Source organism: Sander vitreus, chromosome 4 (genome assembly GCF_031162955.1).
Source record: "Sander vitreus isolate 19-12246 chromosome 4, sanVit1, whole genome shotgun sequence".
Lineage (NCBI taxonomy): Eukaryota > Metazoa > Chordata > Actinopteri > Perciformes > Percidae > Sander > Sander vitreus.
Window position 1 is genome coordinate 8621624 of NC_135858.1, and position 18255 is coordinate 8639878.

The following is an 18255-nucleotide window of genomic DNA, read 5'->3' on the forward strand; positions in this document are numbered from 1 at the left end:
TAAATCTGACCGCTGGAGGAAACTACCGCTTCTTTGACTTTGTAAGAAGCAACAGGACATTGGCTGAGAGAGCATGAAGACAGTGATGACATTTAGTTTCTAGCTTCCCTGTAGGAATAAACATTGGCTGCAGCGATAGTGGACTCAGGAACAACAAAACGGTATGTGTTTCTGATTCATTATGTGCTCAGCTTAAATGATTCAGGCAAAGGAGGAAATATTTTAAATCTTAACCATTTATTCAGGAATGCACAAAATATAGCAGTTAACATACAATCTGGGTATACATTACTCTTCAATTTTACAAATATTTGGAACAATATTCTTTTCATAAAGTATAAAATTTACATATATTTGACTGTTACAATGGATTTGCATCGAAAAGCACCTTCAGACTAATGTAACACCACTACAGCAGGGCACAGAGTCAACTGAAACTGTCATTTTACAAGGACATTTGGCAATTGATTGTGCTGACGTGAAACAAGGCATCCACAGAAGAATCTGTCCTTTATATCTCAAACACATCTGACCAGAAATGCACTCGTGAGCTTCTTCAGGTTCACTCGGACCAGAATATTCTGATGTTAGCAATAAAGATATTATTAGATGATGAACTCTCTGCTCACAAAAACACAGACCTTCACCTTAACTGCAAACCCATTATAACTCACTGTTGTTCAGGGTGTTTTGATCATAAAAGATATATAATGTATATAGTACATTTTGGCAACCAAATCTTTTTTTTTTTTCAAAAGAAGACAAAATAAAGGCACACCAGCAACATTTGGGCTTACATAAAATATGAATACAGTCCAAAAATATCTACATGGCGATGTCAGAATGTGTTTCTTACTTTCCTGCATTCAAACGCAGAGCGAGAAAATTAAACATGGCACATGGTTTAATTTTACAGTATAATGAGAGCAAAGTTTTCACTACTTAAGTTTCAAACTAAACTTTAATTTCCACCCATCAAACTATCTCCAAATGAACACGATATTATAGAACAGAATTCAAGATTCTCTTAAATGCTCTTCATATCTAACAATCCCAGAGATAAAACAGTTATGGAAATTCTCTGTAATAGAACAAAAGCACATACATTACAATGAAGAGGGTCAACAGTTAAAACGTGATGAATCTTTGAACTATAAAATGAGCCTTTGCTGTAGATCCTTAACCAAAGATCAATAAATCTCCTTCAAAATAATTAAAATACACCTTGTGATAGCTTTGTGCTTCTTCAACTTCCACTATGAACTATTATTGCGCTGGTTTCATATTTCAATCTGAAAAGAGCAACCATTGTGCATTTCAAATGTATTTTTCAAAATCATATGAGCAGAGAGAAAGATATGGTTGACAGGTGCTTGAAGTGTGATCATGTACAGTATTTACATCAATGTTGCAGTGAAATATTGATTAAAGGCCTCTTATTCTGTCCCCAGTTTGGCGATCAGTTCATCGCAGATCTTAGTGAGCTCCTCGATCTCTTGATTCTGTGAGAGACAGAGAGGAAGAGTGTTTAGAAATTGGGGGTAAAGATAAAACGCCAGGACAGAAACACTATTCTGCACAGATACAATAAAAGTCTTTGAATATGTTCGCAGAGAAGTTTTGTCTGTAGTAGCTCGCAGAACAGTCAATGTGCACACTTTCAAAATATGAATTGGGCAAATACATTGGGCTGTGTTAAACACTAACCAGTGGTGGAATGTAACTAAATACATCTACTTAAGTACTGTACTTAAAGCTTTAGTGCGTAACTTTTTGATATTAATGAACGTCCGTTACATTCAAGCCATTGCCAAATGAGTTGCGGTGAGCGGTCACATACTTTACTTGAGTATTTTCATTTTACTTTATACTTCTACATCACTACATTTCAGAGGGAAATATTGTACTTTTTACTCTGCTATATCTATTTGACACGTATAGATGCTAGTTTTTTTTCACATAAAAAAACAAACATATGATATGCTTATATGATATGTGACCAGAGACTGGTTGGCCTTTATTAATTTAATAATTAAACACTGCCCCCTACTATTAGATGTCATGCCAATGTGATGGCAGACACATTCCTGCACATGATGAAGTACTTTACAGATATGTTACAGATTGCTGTAAATAAAGCACTTTTGAAATCACTGTAATTTAACACCATGAATCTATATTTTAACATTGCAAGCCACAGAGGTTGGATTTTCCTATAAAATCTATTGGATCTAATTGCACAAAACAGGAGAAGACATTTTTTTCCAAAGCGAGAAGAACAAAAAATCCTGTTCCAGTTCCTCTTGGTGCAGCAAGTTAAAGGCGATGGGAAGAAACAAGTTCTCAATTGTGATCGTATTTGTTTGATGTAATAATTCCTACATACCACAATTTATTTGACAATAATACATTGTTTTTCCACCCCAGTCGCTTTGTATAAAACAGTGGTTGGCGTACTTCCTAGACATAATTATGCTGGAGCTCTCTACAGCAAGGATTAACAAAGTCCTCAGTCCTAATGACCTCAACACCACAAGAATTAGAAGTGAGCGACTAGGCAAGGTATGATTTCTGTTTTGTTTTGTTTTCTTGTATATTGGTTTGTCTTGTTTTCCCCAAGACCGCAGAGGGTGGGGGGTGGGAGAGGGTTTTGGTTCTTGTTTGATTGTAGTTGTTTGTTCTGTATGTTCAAAAATATAAAAATAATAAAAAATTGATCATAAAAAAGCCTTGTTTAGCACCTTTTACCAGACTTCTGAATTGAAAAGAGATGTCTAACACACAAACAGAAAACTCTCCCAGCGAAAGTGTTTTAACCTCAATCATCCAGAGTGTTTTTTCAGCATACCCTGCCTTTCACTTACGCAGTTTAACACAGTGAATCAATTTTAATCATGTTTGTAGTCCCACCTTTTGAAGGACAGCTCTTTCAAGTGACTCCACCTTCATCTGCTCCTTCCTCAGGCTGGCGTTTAGTGCGACACTCTCAGAGTTGGCTTTGGCACGTACCTGGGCTATGTCCTCATTAGCCCTGTTAGAGAGGAAGTGAAAGAGACAAGAGAGATCGTCAAAATGAGAGACTACAGTATGTCTAGCCTGTCTAACGATTGAATTCTGAAATCGTGAATTGCAGACATGGAAACTTACTTATCAAGTTTCTCCTCAGCATGCACCTTGAGAGTTTGGTATCGCTGCTCCTCCTGCTTGATACGCATCAGGTAGTCATGCGCACACTTCTTCAGCACCTCCTCATTCTGAAGAAATACATGTAGAGAATATCTAGTGAACTGACTATTCTTTGGTAGTCTCATGAGATTCATACTGAAGCTCTACTGACCTTCTTGAAGCCCTCCAGGACTCCCTTCATGTTCTCATACCTCCTGAAGAGGTCAGCGAAGGAGCGCTCCACAGAGTTGAGGTCTGCCAAGGCCTGATCCCTCTCTATGGTCAGCTGTCTGACGGACTTACTGCAGGACAGGGTCTTCTGCTGCTGATCGTCCTCTGCAACCAACAGGGGAGTTACAAAATACAAGATTTAAGTGGCAAGATGTATACCACAGCTTAAAGACTGAACTGAAACAACAAATACGTCACCAGATAAAATAAGTCCTTCTGTGCTACGCTAGCACATTGTGTTTGACATGAAGCAGTGACTATAGGACTAGTGCCAACTCTCAGCCTTGTGGGTACTTGAGTGTGAGGGACTTGTAGCCCTGTATATATACACTACTTGTTCTCCAATTTTAAGACAATTTTAACTTTATTTTCTATAGCCAAACAGTGGGATATAATTGACTGGTGAGGTCCTGAGTACCTGAGGTACCTGACCTCAGTACAACTGATGATGTGTTTCACTCTGATGACTATCTGGCTGCAGTACAGACCCAGCAGAGCATCACGACGGAAGCTACAGAGTGTTGGTGCTGGTGTTTTTGAGCCACAGACTTCAGGCAGTTGTAGTGTGCAAAATATCAGCAAATAAATATGAGGGATTTATGAAGTTTAAGCAAACTCAATCCAATTACTTTATGTTTTGGGGTGTATAAATAAAAAAAAAGGCTTCAATTTTCCTTTGATGTGGATGTAAACACTCTTGAAATAAAGCTGAGAGTTGACATTTTAACCTCATTGTCATTGTTTCATTTTGAATCCTATGCACTGCAACAGACACAACACAACAAAAATGAACATTTTAAGTGAGATATACTTATATAATGCATCCTTAAATTGAATGTATCCTGGAGGTGTTCTAATGTTCGGGGAGCAGTCATGAAATACACACACTACTGATAACAAGGCATTCTGAAGCCATGAGGTGTGAAACAAACAAATCCATGTAGAATCTACCACCATTAGGTGGCAGCAACTTACCAATCATCTGTGCAACTGTTTTCTCATACTCTGCAACAATTTTCCTGTCAAGATAAAAAATAGAAAGTACATCATCTGTAAATTTTGTTTCTCTATGATGTTAATATTGTTTTCTACATTTGCATTGCAATATATTAAAATGTAAAGCAAGCTTCTAAAGAAACAGTGAAGCTCCATACCTCATCTCCAACACCTCAGCCCTGCTCTCCTCATACTTCCTCTTCCACTCATTGACCTCCATCTCTTTAGTGATGATCTGATTGGAGGACAGGGCATGACAAGGAAAATGTTCAGATCTTAAAAAATAAAAAAAATAACCATCAGTAGATGAGTTCTGTCTTTCTGAGTGACAGTGACATACCTCCTCTCTGATCAGGGTGAGCACTGCGGCCTTGTCCATCTCACTCAGAGGTATGTTGTCCTGGGACAGGGCTGCTGTGGCTGGGCCCTCACTGCTGGTCACCTTTGTTGTCAGGTTAATGGATATCTCACTCTGTGGAATATGCAGAAAACATACTTTGTATCTGACTAGAACTGCCACGATCTTTACATTTTGTCAGCAGGCCCCTTATGGCATGTTGCAAATCACCACTTCTGCTGTATTTACTTTTCATTTCAAATCACATGATGTCTCCGCAATGAGTGCTCTGGGAAAACTGTTCACATGTGTGTTGATTTTATTAATCAAACATTTGTATAACCTGAAAGTGCAAGTGTGGTTATCTATCTCTGGACAAATATTGTGTGATTAAAAACTATTAGATTATTGTAGCAAAACTAGCTCCTGGGGCATAAGAAAGCAACATAGTCCTAGTATGAAAAAATTTAAAAGTAGGACTCAAATAATGGCTAAACTATCTTCTTCCCAATTGAGATAAAGAATAATTGGTGCAAAACAAGCAGGCCATGTTTAAATAGTCATACTACTCCCTCCCTGTGGTTCCTATAGTCTACTTACTATATCATCTTTCAGACTGCAGGTGTCCTCTTCCTCCAGGTGATCTGTAATCTTAGTCTCAGGACCTTTAAGGAGAAAAAACACATACTTCAATGACAAATGACAACTGTTAATTGTACTAATTGTCATGTTCTAAGTTACGAAGTTAAGTAAAGAATATGGGCACTATTTTTCTAGTTTCCGTCGTCTTGTTTCCTTAGTATAAAGACGGTGTGAGACGTGCGCCACTGACACAGACTTTTTATGCAAAACTGTGGGAAGCATTTGTTCCCCAGTGTAACATTTATAACTTTCTTATATCCAGGACAGGGTTTTGCTGAGCTTGCATGCTCCATTTTATTCCTTATTTCTTGGGGCTCTGCAGTCTCCAATACTCCAACAGTAGTTACGGAGAAAATGATGTAACTGAATCTCTTTTCTTGTTCACAAGTTTGCAATTCATCCTGGTGTTGGAACTGGCGCCTCTCTGGGCATGCCTAGCTCCAAACCTCATGAATACACTGACATTTCATACTGCATGTCCTATAAAATACTACTAACTTAAATACATCACAAGTAAATTTAGGTCAGGTGGAATAAAAGAGACCATATATTATGACTATTATGTCTACTAGGGCTGTTTGTTTCACATAATAAAAATGTCCATTGTTTTGTGAACATTTGGTCAGTTGGTCCTTCCACTAAAGTTGACTTAAAGGGAAAAAAGTGTCTTATTTAGCATTGTCGAAAAAGTCTCCCTTTTCACTTTTTGCTTTTTTTTCGTTTTAACACCAAACACTGCTGTAAATCTTATTTTACACATAGCGAAGGGGGGTTCCAAACATACCATCCATAACAGATATATCATTGATTGGCTGTTTTTTCGCAGGTGCTTTATTGCATTCGGGTTCTCCTCTCTCCTCCTGGCTGTCTGTTGTCTGGCCCACAATGCCAGTGGAGGCAAGCTTCTCCTCATCAGTGGCGTGATGAACTCGCTTAGTGATCTCTGGGGTCTGAGCCACCACCTCATCCTCCTCCTGGAGACAAGGAGGAAGATAGGATCCACCTTATAATGGGATTTATTTCAGATATATCAAATATTAAATATAACTATATATAAATACACGATATAACTCCTTACAGGAAGAAAGGCATTTAGTTAGCAGCTTTTATAAAAACTTTCCTACATAGGAAAGTATATGTACTATTGTGGATTGCAAAATTTCATGAACAAATGTGGATACAGTACATTACTTAGAACATACACAAGTATCAGTTATCACAATCCCAAATATCCAACTGCACTGAGGTAACATTGGTGGGCCTTGAAAAATTATGTTATAATACGTTATCTAAGAGACTCCGGTGTTACACAATATCTTGAGGATATCTCCTAAGGATGGAGGAGGTGATACCATTAAGGGCACATTGGAGCAGCAGACTAATATTTGACTGCAGAGTGATAAGTCACACATCTGTCACCATGCCAAGCAGGCACTGCAGAGCTGGAGCCACTGCTGATGCTGCTGTTAGCTTGTATCATAGTGTATGGGTGTGTGTGTGTGTGTGTGTGTGTGTGTGTGTGTGTGTGTGTGTGTGTGTGTGTGTGTGTGTGTGAAGAGGTGAGGCCGAGAGGTTGGACAGCTGCAGAATAATGGACATTGCAGTGTCACTACGGTAAGGTTTCACATTTCAGCTGACACAACATCACACAGAAAAACACACATTACCTGATTGCACACGTCAAGCACCAAGGACTGGCTCTCATCATATTTCTGAACTTTACAGGAATTCCTACAAAACAAGCACATGACGACGATATACGTGTCAGAATACGTAGATCCAAAAATAGTGGTCCTTCAAAAGTTTAATTCCTCTTTCTTACTCTTGTTTTTACAACCATAGAGCTGTCAGCATTTCTGGAGGGATCACAAGACGGGACAAATTAACTTGATGATGTATGGCCTTGTGAGTTGAGGTGAAACTAAGGATTATTTCCCCTCGCATGCTCCTTCAACAGTCAGTTCTGGCACAGCACACGCCACGATGAGAGTAAAATGAGAAGCCAGCATGCATGAAAGAGAGCGTCGATAGTTGAGAGTACTTACAACAGAAAACAGAGAAACTTGACTTGTTCAGATGTCCTGGGGCTAATAGAAGTGGACGAAAGCAGAGGTTGGGGGTTGCATAACGAGGAAGAATGGAGGATGAAGTGGATATTGATAAAGGGAACGTAGAACAGATCAGGGGGAAGAGACAAAGGATAGTGTGTGAGTGACTTAAGGCATTCAGCTTAGCATGTTAGATAGTTTAAAGTTTGAGCATAAACACAAGATGCCGACAGACCTGGAAAAGCTAAAATTAGTCTAAAGCACTGCAGCTCTAAGCACTTTTAAGAGCCTATATATAACCTGTTTGGAAACAGCATCAATGGCCAGTATGCAGTGTTAGTGTTTGGCATGTGTTCAAAACAAACACATCCACCCAAAGAAAAAGCAAGCTCAGTGGAGTGGATCTAAACCTAATATGACATATAAAAATAAAAATCTGAATGTTTATTATCGATGATAATGTTACAATCTCAAATCTGCAAACTCCTGGGGTTAGAACATTTTCATTTTGCTGTAGACTTACATGATTGTCCTCTCTTTGCTTTTCTTGGGAATTTGTCTCACTTTCTTCTCTCCCGCTGGGTGCCCTGCTTTCTGTTTGCCTCCGTCTTTCACTTTTGTCTCTGGCTGAGGGGCGCTACTGGACGTGTCCTCTGCGCTCATAGTTTTGGAGGGTTTGAATGGGTCCACGGATTCATCAAAACTGTCTGGATTGAAACTGTAGGAGCTCTTAGGGAGCACTGGAGAGCTGCTCACCGTGCTATTGCTACCAAACGGATTGAAGTTCGGGTCGTCCCACTGACTGGGATCAAAGTTATATGTTCCCGATTTAGGAATAGGAATATCGTCAAGGTTCAGAGCTGCAGTAGAGTCTGAAACTGGCAAAGCAGTTTCTGGAAAAGGATCCGAAACTGGTTCTGACACTGGTTGAGAAACTGGTTCTGACACTGGTAGAGAAACTGGTTCTGATGCTGGTTGAGAATCTGATTCTGACACTGTGGGTTCTGGTGCTGGTTGGCAGGAAGCCCCTGATCCTTTGGCCTTCTGCTTCTTAGCTGCAAGTTTACTGGTTGTCTTTTTACCACCTAATTTCCTCGGAGGTGGCTTGCTGACTGTCCCCTCGTCCAGACCGAACTCCAGCATCACAGACTTCGACTCTGACGATGACGCCATCATCTCCGCTTCGGCTGGAGCTGCTGAGCTGGCCTCACACACAGGCAAGGAGCTACCGAGTGGCTCGAGTCTGGGGAGAGAGCTTGAACCGAACGGTGGGGGAGAGTTTTGGATTTTGGATCCGCCGCAGGTGAAGGGGTTAAAGCTGTCATCCAGCCGGTCAGGGTCAAATTTGTAAGTGGCTTTGGGAAGAGGAAGTTCTTCTTCCTCGTTTGTTTGTGCGAGCTCGTTCGGCGAGGCCTTCACCTTCAGGGATGGAGGCTTAGACCTGCTGGTTTTAGTCTTTTTAGTAGGTTCTGTCTGGTCGAGGCCATTGCACTGTGGTTCTGGTTCAACAAGAGGTTTCTGCTCAGGGGGCTCTGAAACTGGTCTGGCTGCAGGTGCACTGCTCTGAACTGAGTCTGGTTCTGGGGTTGGAGCAGGAACAGGAACGGAAACAGGAGCTGGAGCCACATCGGGGACAGGATCTGCCACTAGGACGGGGACTGGGACTTGGGATGGCTCAGAGGATGGCGCTGTGCATTTAGCAACTTCAGGCGCTTCCATCACTGAGGATGGAGCAAGGACAGGCACAGAGCCCAAGGCTTCTGGAAGATTCTCTGTTTGTTCTGCTTCCAGGGTCTGGATGTTTACTTCCAGTGGGCCATCCATGGGGACCGCAGGCTCATCCTGACCCATGTTGTGGCTGAGCAAAATATCCTGATCCCAAACCGGAGCAGTTACTATCATGTGCTCCTCTTGATCCACATCTGAAGAAGAAATGTGAGAAGAAAAAACCACCAGAATTAACAAAAATAACAATAATTTAAAAATAAAAAAGTGAAACTGCATGCACACTCCCTCCCTATGATAATATCTCCAATCAAATCTAATCTCAGATGCAGGTGACATCTGATTGGCTCCTAGCCAGCAAACGGTTCCTATTGCTGCTGTTGCCATGGTGATGTCTTTCTATGAGGGCCATGTCATTTAAACCAAGTAGTGCATTGGAAAATAGAGAGAAAGAGAAAAAAAGACAGTTATGATGTATTTTGTGTTGTGTTGAGGACAACAGGTACGGCGGCTGCTGTGGAGTAATTATTGCCCCCAGGGACTCTTTGACACATCAACATATCTTAGTATGCCTGTCATACTCGCCATATTCATGTAATATTATGTTGCTAGGAGACTAGCGCAGCCGTTTTGTTTCTACCTACTTCCACTCACATTAGCATGTCGCTAGAGTGTCATTTTCAAGTCAAGTATTCCTGCAGACCAACATGCCCATCCAAACATATCATCGTTCATATCCACATGCATAATCAACAGCAAAATTATAAGACTCCCTTTTGGTACTCTCATACTGTTTATAAAGGCAGAACATGTCACAGCAGGGTCAATCTCACTCAGCTGTTGTGTCTGCAATAATAAGCAAAACATGTGGTCGAATTTGATTAGAAAATTAATCGTTTTGCATTTGTTGTGTGTTGTTTTGTCATGATATACTTAATTGATTTTAGTATAAAAAGTACTATCTCCCCGTGCATAATAGTTGGTTTCAATCAAACACATCTATATCATATAAATGATTATCTTTGAATTTAAAACATTTTTAAAACCAAATCATTGCTAAATTGTATTCAAATAATTGTATAGAAATAATATTATAATAAATTTTAAAATGCTTGTTTATCGTGGCTGGGTTGGCTCAGTGAGTAGAACAGGCACACATATACTTTGAGTTTTATGCTTTGACGCAGAGGTCCAGGGTTCAAATCTGACCCGTGACGATTTCCTGCATGTCTTCCCCTTTTCTCACCTAGCTGTTCTATCAATTAAAGGCGGAAAAGCCCAAAAAAATTATCTTTAAATAAAAAAATAAAAAAGTAAGTTTATCAGGGATTTCACCACAGATGGATACATCCATCCAGGAAACATACACAGCAAGCCTCAAGTATTCACCTGCTAATGTAATCAAGTTAATATATGGTGCCTTTTTGGCTTTGACAAAGTCTTCAACTATCTATTAAATATTTATAAACTGTCATCACGTACAGACTGATGCTGATGTAGTAACGGAGACACAGACAAACACGGCCAGCATGTTTACATTCAAAGAAAGTTTCTAGAGGCACTTTAACTTCCTGATTCGCAGCTCCAGGAAGGGACGTTTGTTGTTGAAACAAAAGTGAACTCCCTCCACGCTCCATTCTGGTTGTCCTTCACAAAGTACACTTTTGGAAGATGTTGTTGGAAATGTTTTACAGGAAGGATTTACTCCTACCAAGAAAGCAACTGCCTCACGTTAATGCATGGTCTCCTAAACCTCCTTAAAAAGCGAGATGGTTTCACCCTGATAACAAGCTTTGTTCAGTCACTCCCCTCATTGTGACCTCTATCAGTTTCCAAAGGGGGCGAACCAAAGCTTTTGTTGAACCTGTTGAATTCCAGAGCAAGGGCCATTCCCACACTCTGCTATAGGCTCCTCCTCTCAGTGATACAAATGATAATGACAGTGCTTCCGCCATCATTACACCCAAAACCCACCCAAATCTCAGTGTGCATACCAGCTTACCTACCAAGCATGCAGGACATGCTTCACTGCTTAGTATAAGTAACCTTAGGTACCTGTAATAAAACACATTTGTATAATGGCACTTATAGTTTAAAAAGGCAGGATTTAAAGCTAAAATGCAGTACGTAGGTACATTCCTGAAACAGTCAGACTGCATATATATCCAATTACTCTGGTGTGGGGAACCTGATACACACAGTTCAGACACAGTAGTGGAGTTACATATTTGTCAAAAATGTGCTATTTAAAACGATTATGTTATCATAGAAAGACGACTTAGTTGTTGCAATTTAGAAACATTTTTTCTTTTGTTGACTACAAAGACAAACACATGCACACACATGTGACGTCTGAACATTTTTAGTGCAACATCAAAAGACTCTTGTTTCCATGGCAACTTCAAGGAGGGACACTGTCTTTAATATGTGCCGTGTACGTGAAAAATACTTATTTCTTCTGATCTGTTTGATATTTGTAATGTTAATGAGAGCCTTTAGCTACCCCGAGGTATTACTGCTGTGTGTTTACTTCTTGAACAGTATGCAGACTCTGCTTCTTCTTATCTTTCCCTCTCTCTCTCTCTCTCTCTCTCTCTCTCACTCACTCTCTCTCACTCTCTCTCTCTCGCTATTTGCTCAGCAGTGGCCTCACCTGTTTTGTCTGCATCAGTGTTGTTATTCTCCAGCTCTCTTGGGAAGGTTGGGGGTGCGTGGACAGGAGTTGCTGCTTCAGGAGTGCCAAAATGACCCTCTGAGTCAGAGCTGTGGAAGCCAGAGAGAGAGAGAGAGAGAGAGAGAGAGAGAGAGAGAGAGAGAGAGAGAGAGAGAGAGCATGAACTTTCCAAACATTCAAAACATGAGAACGCAGGAGGACAGAAAAATCCTTATATAACTAAGGAGTAGTGATCGCATTATAAATACTGGAACTACGTACTCAAAAAGCAAAAGTCTTAATCAGCACTGCGAAAGACGACTTGCATTAACAGAACTGCACTAACTGCATTAAAATGTGCAATATGTGCAAGTAAAGGACAAATGCAATTCTTTATTTCTATTCCCTATGTGTGACCCCTTCATCACAGCATGTAGCAGTTCAACCAAAGTGTGATGTTACCTTCTAACGTTGTTCTATTTGAATCCTAGGGGTAAAACTAGCCATTACTTGCATAAAAAAGCAAAAATGATAAAGTCTGAATGCTGTTTTAGATACAAATCTGAAGTGTACTGAATATAACCAAATATACATTTTGATATTTCTAGTACTATGTACCAAATGCAAAGAGGACTTTGATGTACCTTTACAAGTCTCAACTGTCCAAAATCCATCTATATTACACCTTAAGGCCAATTTATGGTTCTGCGTTGAATCTACTAATTTACTCTCTCTTCTGATGTTGTATTGTGCTTTGGCAACACAGTTGGCACTATTTGATTCATGCTAGTAATGGAGAGAAAGAAAAAGAATGTGGCTGGTTAGCTCAGTTGGTAGAGCAGGCACACATACAGAGGTTTATTCCTCGATGTAGAAGGTCCAGGGTTCGAGTATGGCCTGTGATGGTTTTCCTGCATGTCTTCCCTTTCATGTCTGAGCTGTCCTATCATTAAAGGCAGAAATGCCCATAAAGAATAAGAAAGAGAAAATAGGCCATCCCACTCTTTCCCTTCACATTTTTAGCACTATACAGTATGAAGTATATATTTTAAAATGAGATGCTAACATTGCAACTGAATACAGTTTGCAATGTACTTTACATGGACCATTTTCAACACTGATTTGTGATTTTAACATTGTAGAGCAGCAACACTCGATTTTGATCTGATCACTTCAGGAAGCCACATCACAGTGCAGTTAGATATTGATGTGAGTGACTCTGGTTACATAACTGCTGGGATAGTAAACAAACATAAATGTTGGCATTTAAGGTAGAGTAGTGATATATTATCTGGTCAATAAAATGTTTAGTTGTGGAAGTCAGCACAAAAAAGGGTCTTGTGAATCTTTACTTTAAACAATGGCCAAGATAATACATTATCAAAGCAGACACGAGAAACGGAAACAACAGGGCCATGATGCCTTGAGCGCGTGTCATGTTTGTGAGCAATGTTTACATCATTAAACTAAACCGTACCTGGCTGCAGTGTTACAGTTTGTGTTACTTCTCTGAAGCCACAGAAATGAGGAAGTAGTGTCAGTAAGGCTCAGAAAAACATGCTGTTCAAACCCTGTGACAGCCTAAACCACAGCCACACCAGAAATGTGTCAGCGCTCAGCGCTGCACGACAACACATTTGCCATTTCTGCATGTAAACAAAAAATGCAGATAAGCCAACAGATGTGTTTTTCTCCTCTTTTTCTAACCTTCATAATATTAGACACACATGAACACACACGTAAAAATGCCCCATCCTCCAGTCCAGCCAGTGTAAATCACAGTGTCAGTAGTCTCTGGGCTCCAGCACAACACTTGCCTGCAGCTTTGAGATCTCTCCTCCTCTTCCTCTTCTCGTTCTCCACGTTGCTCTCTCTCCTCGCTGGCCTCCTGCCCCTCTTCATCCTCCTCTCCCTCCTCTCCCCCTCGCACCGCCGTCCACGTCCATTTGGCCCATGACACGGGTGACAGCCAAGACATCACTTCTCTTTCCACGGGTTTTCTTCCAACCTTTTTCAACTCAAAGACTCACCGGACTGGTTTCCAGAGCCTGACTGATCCTTTTCTGTGTGTTTCTTCCTCAGATTTCCACCCTGCCAAATGCTCTCACATCTTTCCACAGAGCCTCTCTCTTCACATGAGTTCCCAGGTTTCCATGAAAGGGAGGAGACATTTCTCTTCCACTCTTCTGTTTGTATATTCTCCGTCTTAAAATCACTAAGACTTCAGCTGCTTTCTATTATCTTCTCTTTTCTTTTTCCCCAGTCACGTTCACTCTCCCCGTCTGTGGCAGCACATCACAGCTCTGATCAGCTGGGTTTCAAAATGCTGTTCTCACTCTCTCTCTTGCTGAACACCCCCTTCCCTCCACCTCGGGTCAGTCCACTGACAAAAAACACAGGGAGGCAGGAAGCTCAAAGCTCTAAAAATGAATGCAGCTTCTCGTTATTCAACGAAATTAGTTCCCCTGTGGCTGGAAAATGGTATGATCCTGTCAGGCTGCTCTTTCACTCTGAAGCAGAAGAAGGGAGTCAGAAAACAAACAGAAGGTGGAGGAGGAGGAGGAGGAGGAGCTGGACTGTTGGGGCTCCACATTTTATAGCCCAGAAAGAGGTTAGGAATGTGGGGCTAGATCTTTAAGCCTTCTTTTCTCCCTCAGGCTGTTAACAGTTAACAGTTTCTGCAATCCAGTGGCAGGCATGCATGCAGGGGAACCAGTTTTGTCGGATAGCCCCAGGAGATCTACCTGGCTGGATTCAATTTGTCTGTGGTAACAGTTCAGACCACTGAACAGACAGGCAATCACCACCTTCAATGCACTCATTAATGGATGGTAAAAACCCATTGTTGCATCTGACACAGGTACATATTGTTGAATGTTGTCAAGGAAACGAAAGCATGACATTACTCAGGATGTGTGTCTGAAATACCTCAACAGCATTAGAGACTGTTCTCTAAAATAACTGATGCTGCTAAAAAGGGCAAAGTCAATCATTAGTACGAACTGAAGACTCTCTGTGTAGACCAAGAGACCCATGACATACAAAAGATAGAAAGACTAAATCAGAAACACTGCTACAAATGATCTATTTCTAACAGCTGATGTTGGTGATTGTGCTATTTAAAGATCCCGTCGATGGTGCAATTTTGTTGGATCACCTTGAAAAATGGGTCAGCCTCTGGTTTCAATTGTACTTGTCAAATAGAACTTTTTCAGTAGTTGTTGGTGATGCCTGGATCTTCAGTGGCACCTCCGACCAGTGGTGTTCCCCACAGGGCTCCATCCTTGACCCCCTGTTCTCTTCATACTTGCTCCCACTAGGACATGTTATCCGCAAACACAACATTCATTAAACTCAGATTTTTGTCCCAAACCAGTGAAGGCCACCTACGTCTATGTCTTTTCTATCAGAAACCAAGTGCTGGATGTTCCAAAACCTTCTCCAGCGGAACGAAAATGAATCAGAAATAATGGTATTTGGTCCTCCAAAGCCAATGCCTTCTTTACATAACTACTTAGCTCCCTGTGTGCAATTCTTAAACGTGCAGCTGACCTGGGTGTTTGCTTCAAAATGAGGTCCTTCCTCTCTGGCACTGATCTCGAGAAGGTCATACATGCATTTATATCATTGCGTCTTGATTATGGTAATTTAAGTATTCAGGGTTAAGCCACAATACAATCTCACGCCTTTGGTTAGTACAAAATGCAGCTGCTCGGGTTTTAACAAATTTAAAAGACAAGATCACATTAGCCCTTTTCTGGCCTCCCTTCACTGCTTACCACACTACAGAATTGATGTTAAGACTTTACTGATCACATTTAAAGCACTTCATGAGCTGGCTCCCAGTTATATTGCTGAATTGCAGCTCCACTATGAGCCAGGGTGTAGGGTCAGATCCTCAGGCAGGGTTCTGCTGGCTGTTCCTAAAAAGTATAGGTGACCAGGCTTTTGCGGTCAGGGCCACTTGACTTCGGGACTTCCAGCAGTATCATATTTCAAATCACTTCTTAAAACTTAAAAAAAAGCATTTTATTAATGTCACTTTAGTTATAATATGTTCTATTTGTTTATTTCACACTTTTTAACTTATTATTTGGTTGTTGGGTATTTCATTCTCTGTATTAGTGGCCTGATTTAATTTAATTGTATTGTGCTGAATTTTTTTATTTAGATTTTTCCATGTAAAGTAACTCTGTTTTAAAAAGTGATAAAGAGTGATTTATAAATAAAGTTTATTATTATTATTATTATTATTATTAGAGGTGATTCGTATTTGAGCAAATGCCAAGTAGCAGCAGTTATCAGCTATAAAGTCTAACCTAACCTAATCGTCATTTTGTTTTTTAAAGCAGAATGAAACACATATCAGAGCTTCAATGTGGCCACAGCTTCTGTGCTTTTTTAAGAACACCTTTATGGTATATTATTTTTTGTTTTTGTGAGCCTTGTCATATAACATGCAATGCATCATCTGTGTATTTTTTTCTAATACTGTACTCCCACTCCAGAAACTCCTCCAAGGTTTGGTTTGGCCACGCAGCAGCTAAACTCCTCCCAAATTCCAATGGAGGAGCAGGCTCAGAGTTTCCACATTGGACCAGAAAGGGTGCAGTTTGTCCTCTGCCCACTTATTTACTGTCTGGGTCTGGTGGGGCTTGAGGCTGGGGTGAATGTTACTGGATCCCTGCTTGCATTGATCATGTGCAAGTAGTAGTTATGGGTATAGTACAGAGAGATTATCACAGGAGCATGAGGATCTATTTGTGCCTTTATTCTGGGATTAGTATCTCCTCTTTGTCTGTAAAATGTTTGCTTGCAAAAGCTCCAGGCTTTCCTATTTAAGTCACTGAGCCTCAGTAGATGCAGCTTATCAGAACAAAAGATACTGTCTTCCCACCAATCTTTGTCAATAATCCCTCATTATCACTTAGCCTAGGTCATGTTTGATTAAAACAAAGCTCATGAGAAACCTTAAAGGGAAGGTGTGATAATGGTGTTTCTGCATCTGTCAAGGTTATTATTATTATTATTATTATTATTATTATTATTATTATTACAAACATTAAACTCTTTGTTTCCATGTATTCTCTTTTTATTCTAAATGGTAAGGGGCCAGTGAAAACTCTAGTGGTAGCCAGGGATAAGTAAGAAAGGTTCCTATTACCACCCTAACATAACTCGTAACTATTCATTGGCAGTTTGTTTTTTGGAAAACACAAAAAAAAACTGAGCTCAGCACCACACTTTTTTCCACTCCTCCAAACAAATCATACTCACAGATGACAGCCCCTATTTTCTAGTCTAAAGAAATGGCATCAATAAACATCAGTAGGTAGCGTGAGGCAGCTGTGTGTATCTCTCAATAAAATACCACCCCATTCTACCACCACCACAGCCACCAGAGGTTCTGCAAAAGAGGTCTGACGCGCCACCAAAATCCAAACACAACTCAAAAGAGCTCAGATTTCAAACACAGTGGGAGGAACCCCATTTTTGAGAAAACAGAAAGTCCCTAAAACTAGAAGGAAAACAACTCTGACCTTCCCAAACAAGTTTTTTCTCAGTTAACACAACTCAAGTTCTGCCTGTCTCTGTATGTGACTAATGACACATTTATGTTAAGTCGTCATGTCAAGCTTAACATCCAGTAACAATATTTTTCTGACAAAGCTGCCCTGTAACTTCACAGCTCAAGTGTCTGAAAGAATGCAGAGATAACATTTCACATAAGCACACAGCGTCTACAGTATCATACTTTAAATACACTCTCGCCATAAATAGAGACTGTGTTTCATTTTTAGAGGACAATAGTGGAGCCACATCATTATACAACAGCCCCTCCTCTGGAGCCTGAAATAAGTGTAGACACAAGGGGAGGAAGGAAGTGAATCAAAATGTGAATAGAAGAATAGTTAGGCATGTGTTTGAGTAACTAAGGAGAAGGAAGGACAAGTGGAGCAAGGGACAATGACAGAGATGGTGTGTAAAAACAATTAGTCTATGTTAGCAGCATACAAGAGTCCTGAATGTTGCCTTATCACAAAGAGGCAAACTAAATGATCAGCCCTTTGACAGCAAATGTATACAGTGTGACAAACTGAACAGTGTGAGATGATCATTCATCAACTAGCAGCTAGGTACTAGCCATGTATTATAAGAGCTGAACATGTTTTGCTTTGACTTTAAGTTATGATCATATCCTGCCAGAGATAAGCCACTATCACATAAGTTCCCTGTTTCACTCTGAGCTGTCAAATAGCAGAAACAGTGTGTTGCAGGGACATCTAGTGGTGAAAGCATTGTGACAACTGGACAATGCACCTCAATAAGAAAAAAACACTGCATAGCAACAAACATAATCAATTTATACTTAGTTAACACATGTCATACCCAAACCTTAAATTAGCACATATCATCTATTATGTGACACATCTTTATACAGTACAAACTCCAATTAT

General features: G+C 40.3%; 1 protein-coding gene across 3 annotated transcripts in view; it reads right to left on the reverse strand.

The window, feature by feature from the left end:
• Window positions 1-218: 218 nt before the first annotated feature.
• The window catches only part of tacc1 (transforming, acidic coiled-coil containing protein 1), a 31648-nt gene continuing 13611 nt past the window's right edge, over window positions 219-18255 (reverse strand). For 2 of the 3 annotated variants that reach the window (XM_078248050.1, XM_078248049.1), the window contains exons 2-13: window positions 11798-11907; window positions 7943-9341; window positions 7039-7102; window positions 6156-6345; window positions 5330-5394; window positions 4733-4864; window positions 4551-4627; window positions 4372-4415; window positions 3338-3501; window positions 3148-3254; window positions 2911-3031; window positions 219-1502 (exon numbers count right to left, since the gene is read on the reverse strand). In XM_078248050.1, the coding sequence (XP_078104176.1) occupies window positions 1437-1502; window positions 2911-3031; window positions 3148-3254; window positions 3338-3501; window positions 4372-4415; window positions 4551-4627; window positions 4733-4864; window positions 5330-5394; window positions 6156-6345; window positions 7039-7102; window positions 7943-9321 (2409 nt within the window). In that variant the 5' untranslated portion in view covers window positions 9322-9341; window positions 11798-11907 and the 3' untranslated portion in view covers window positions 219-1436. Of the gene's footprint in view, window positions 1503-2910; window positions 3032-3147; window positions 3255-3337; window positions 3502-4371; window positions 4416-4550; window positions 4628-4732; window positions 4865-5329; window positions 5395-6155; window positions 6346-7038; window positions 7103-7942; window positions 9342-11797; window positions 11908-13614; window positions 14300-18255 lie in introns of those variants that run through there. The other variant, XM_078248048.1, reaches the window with a different exon arrangement.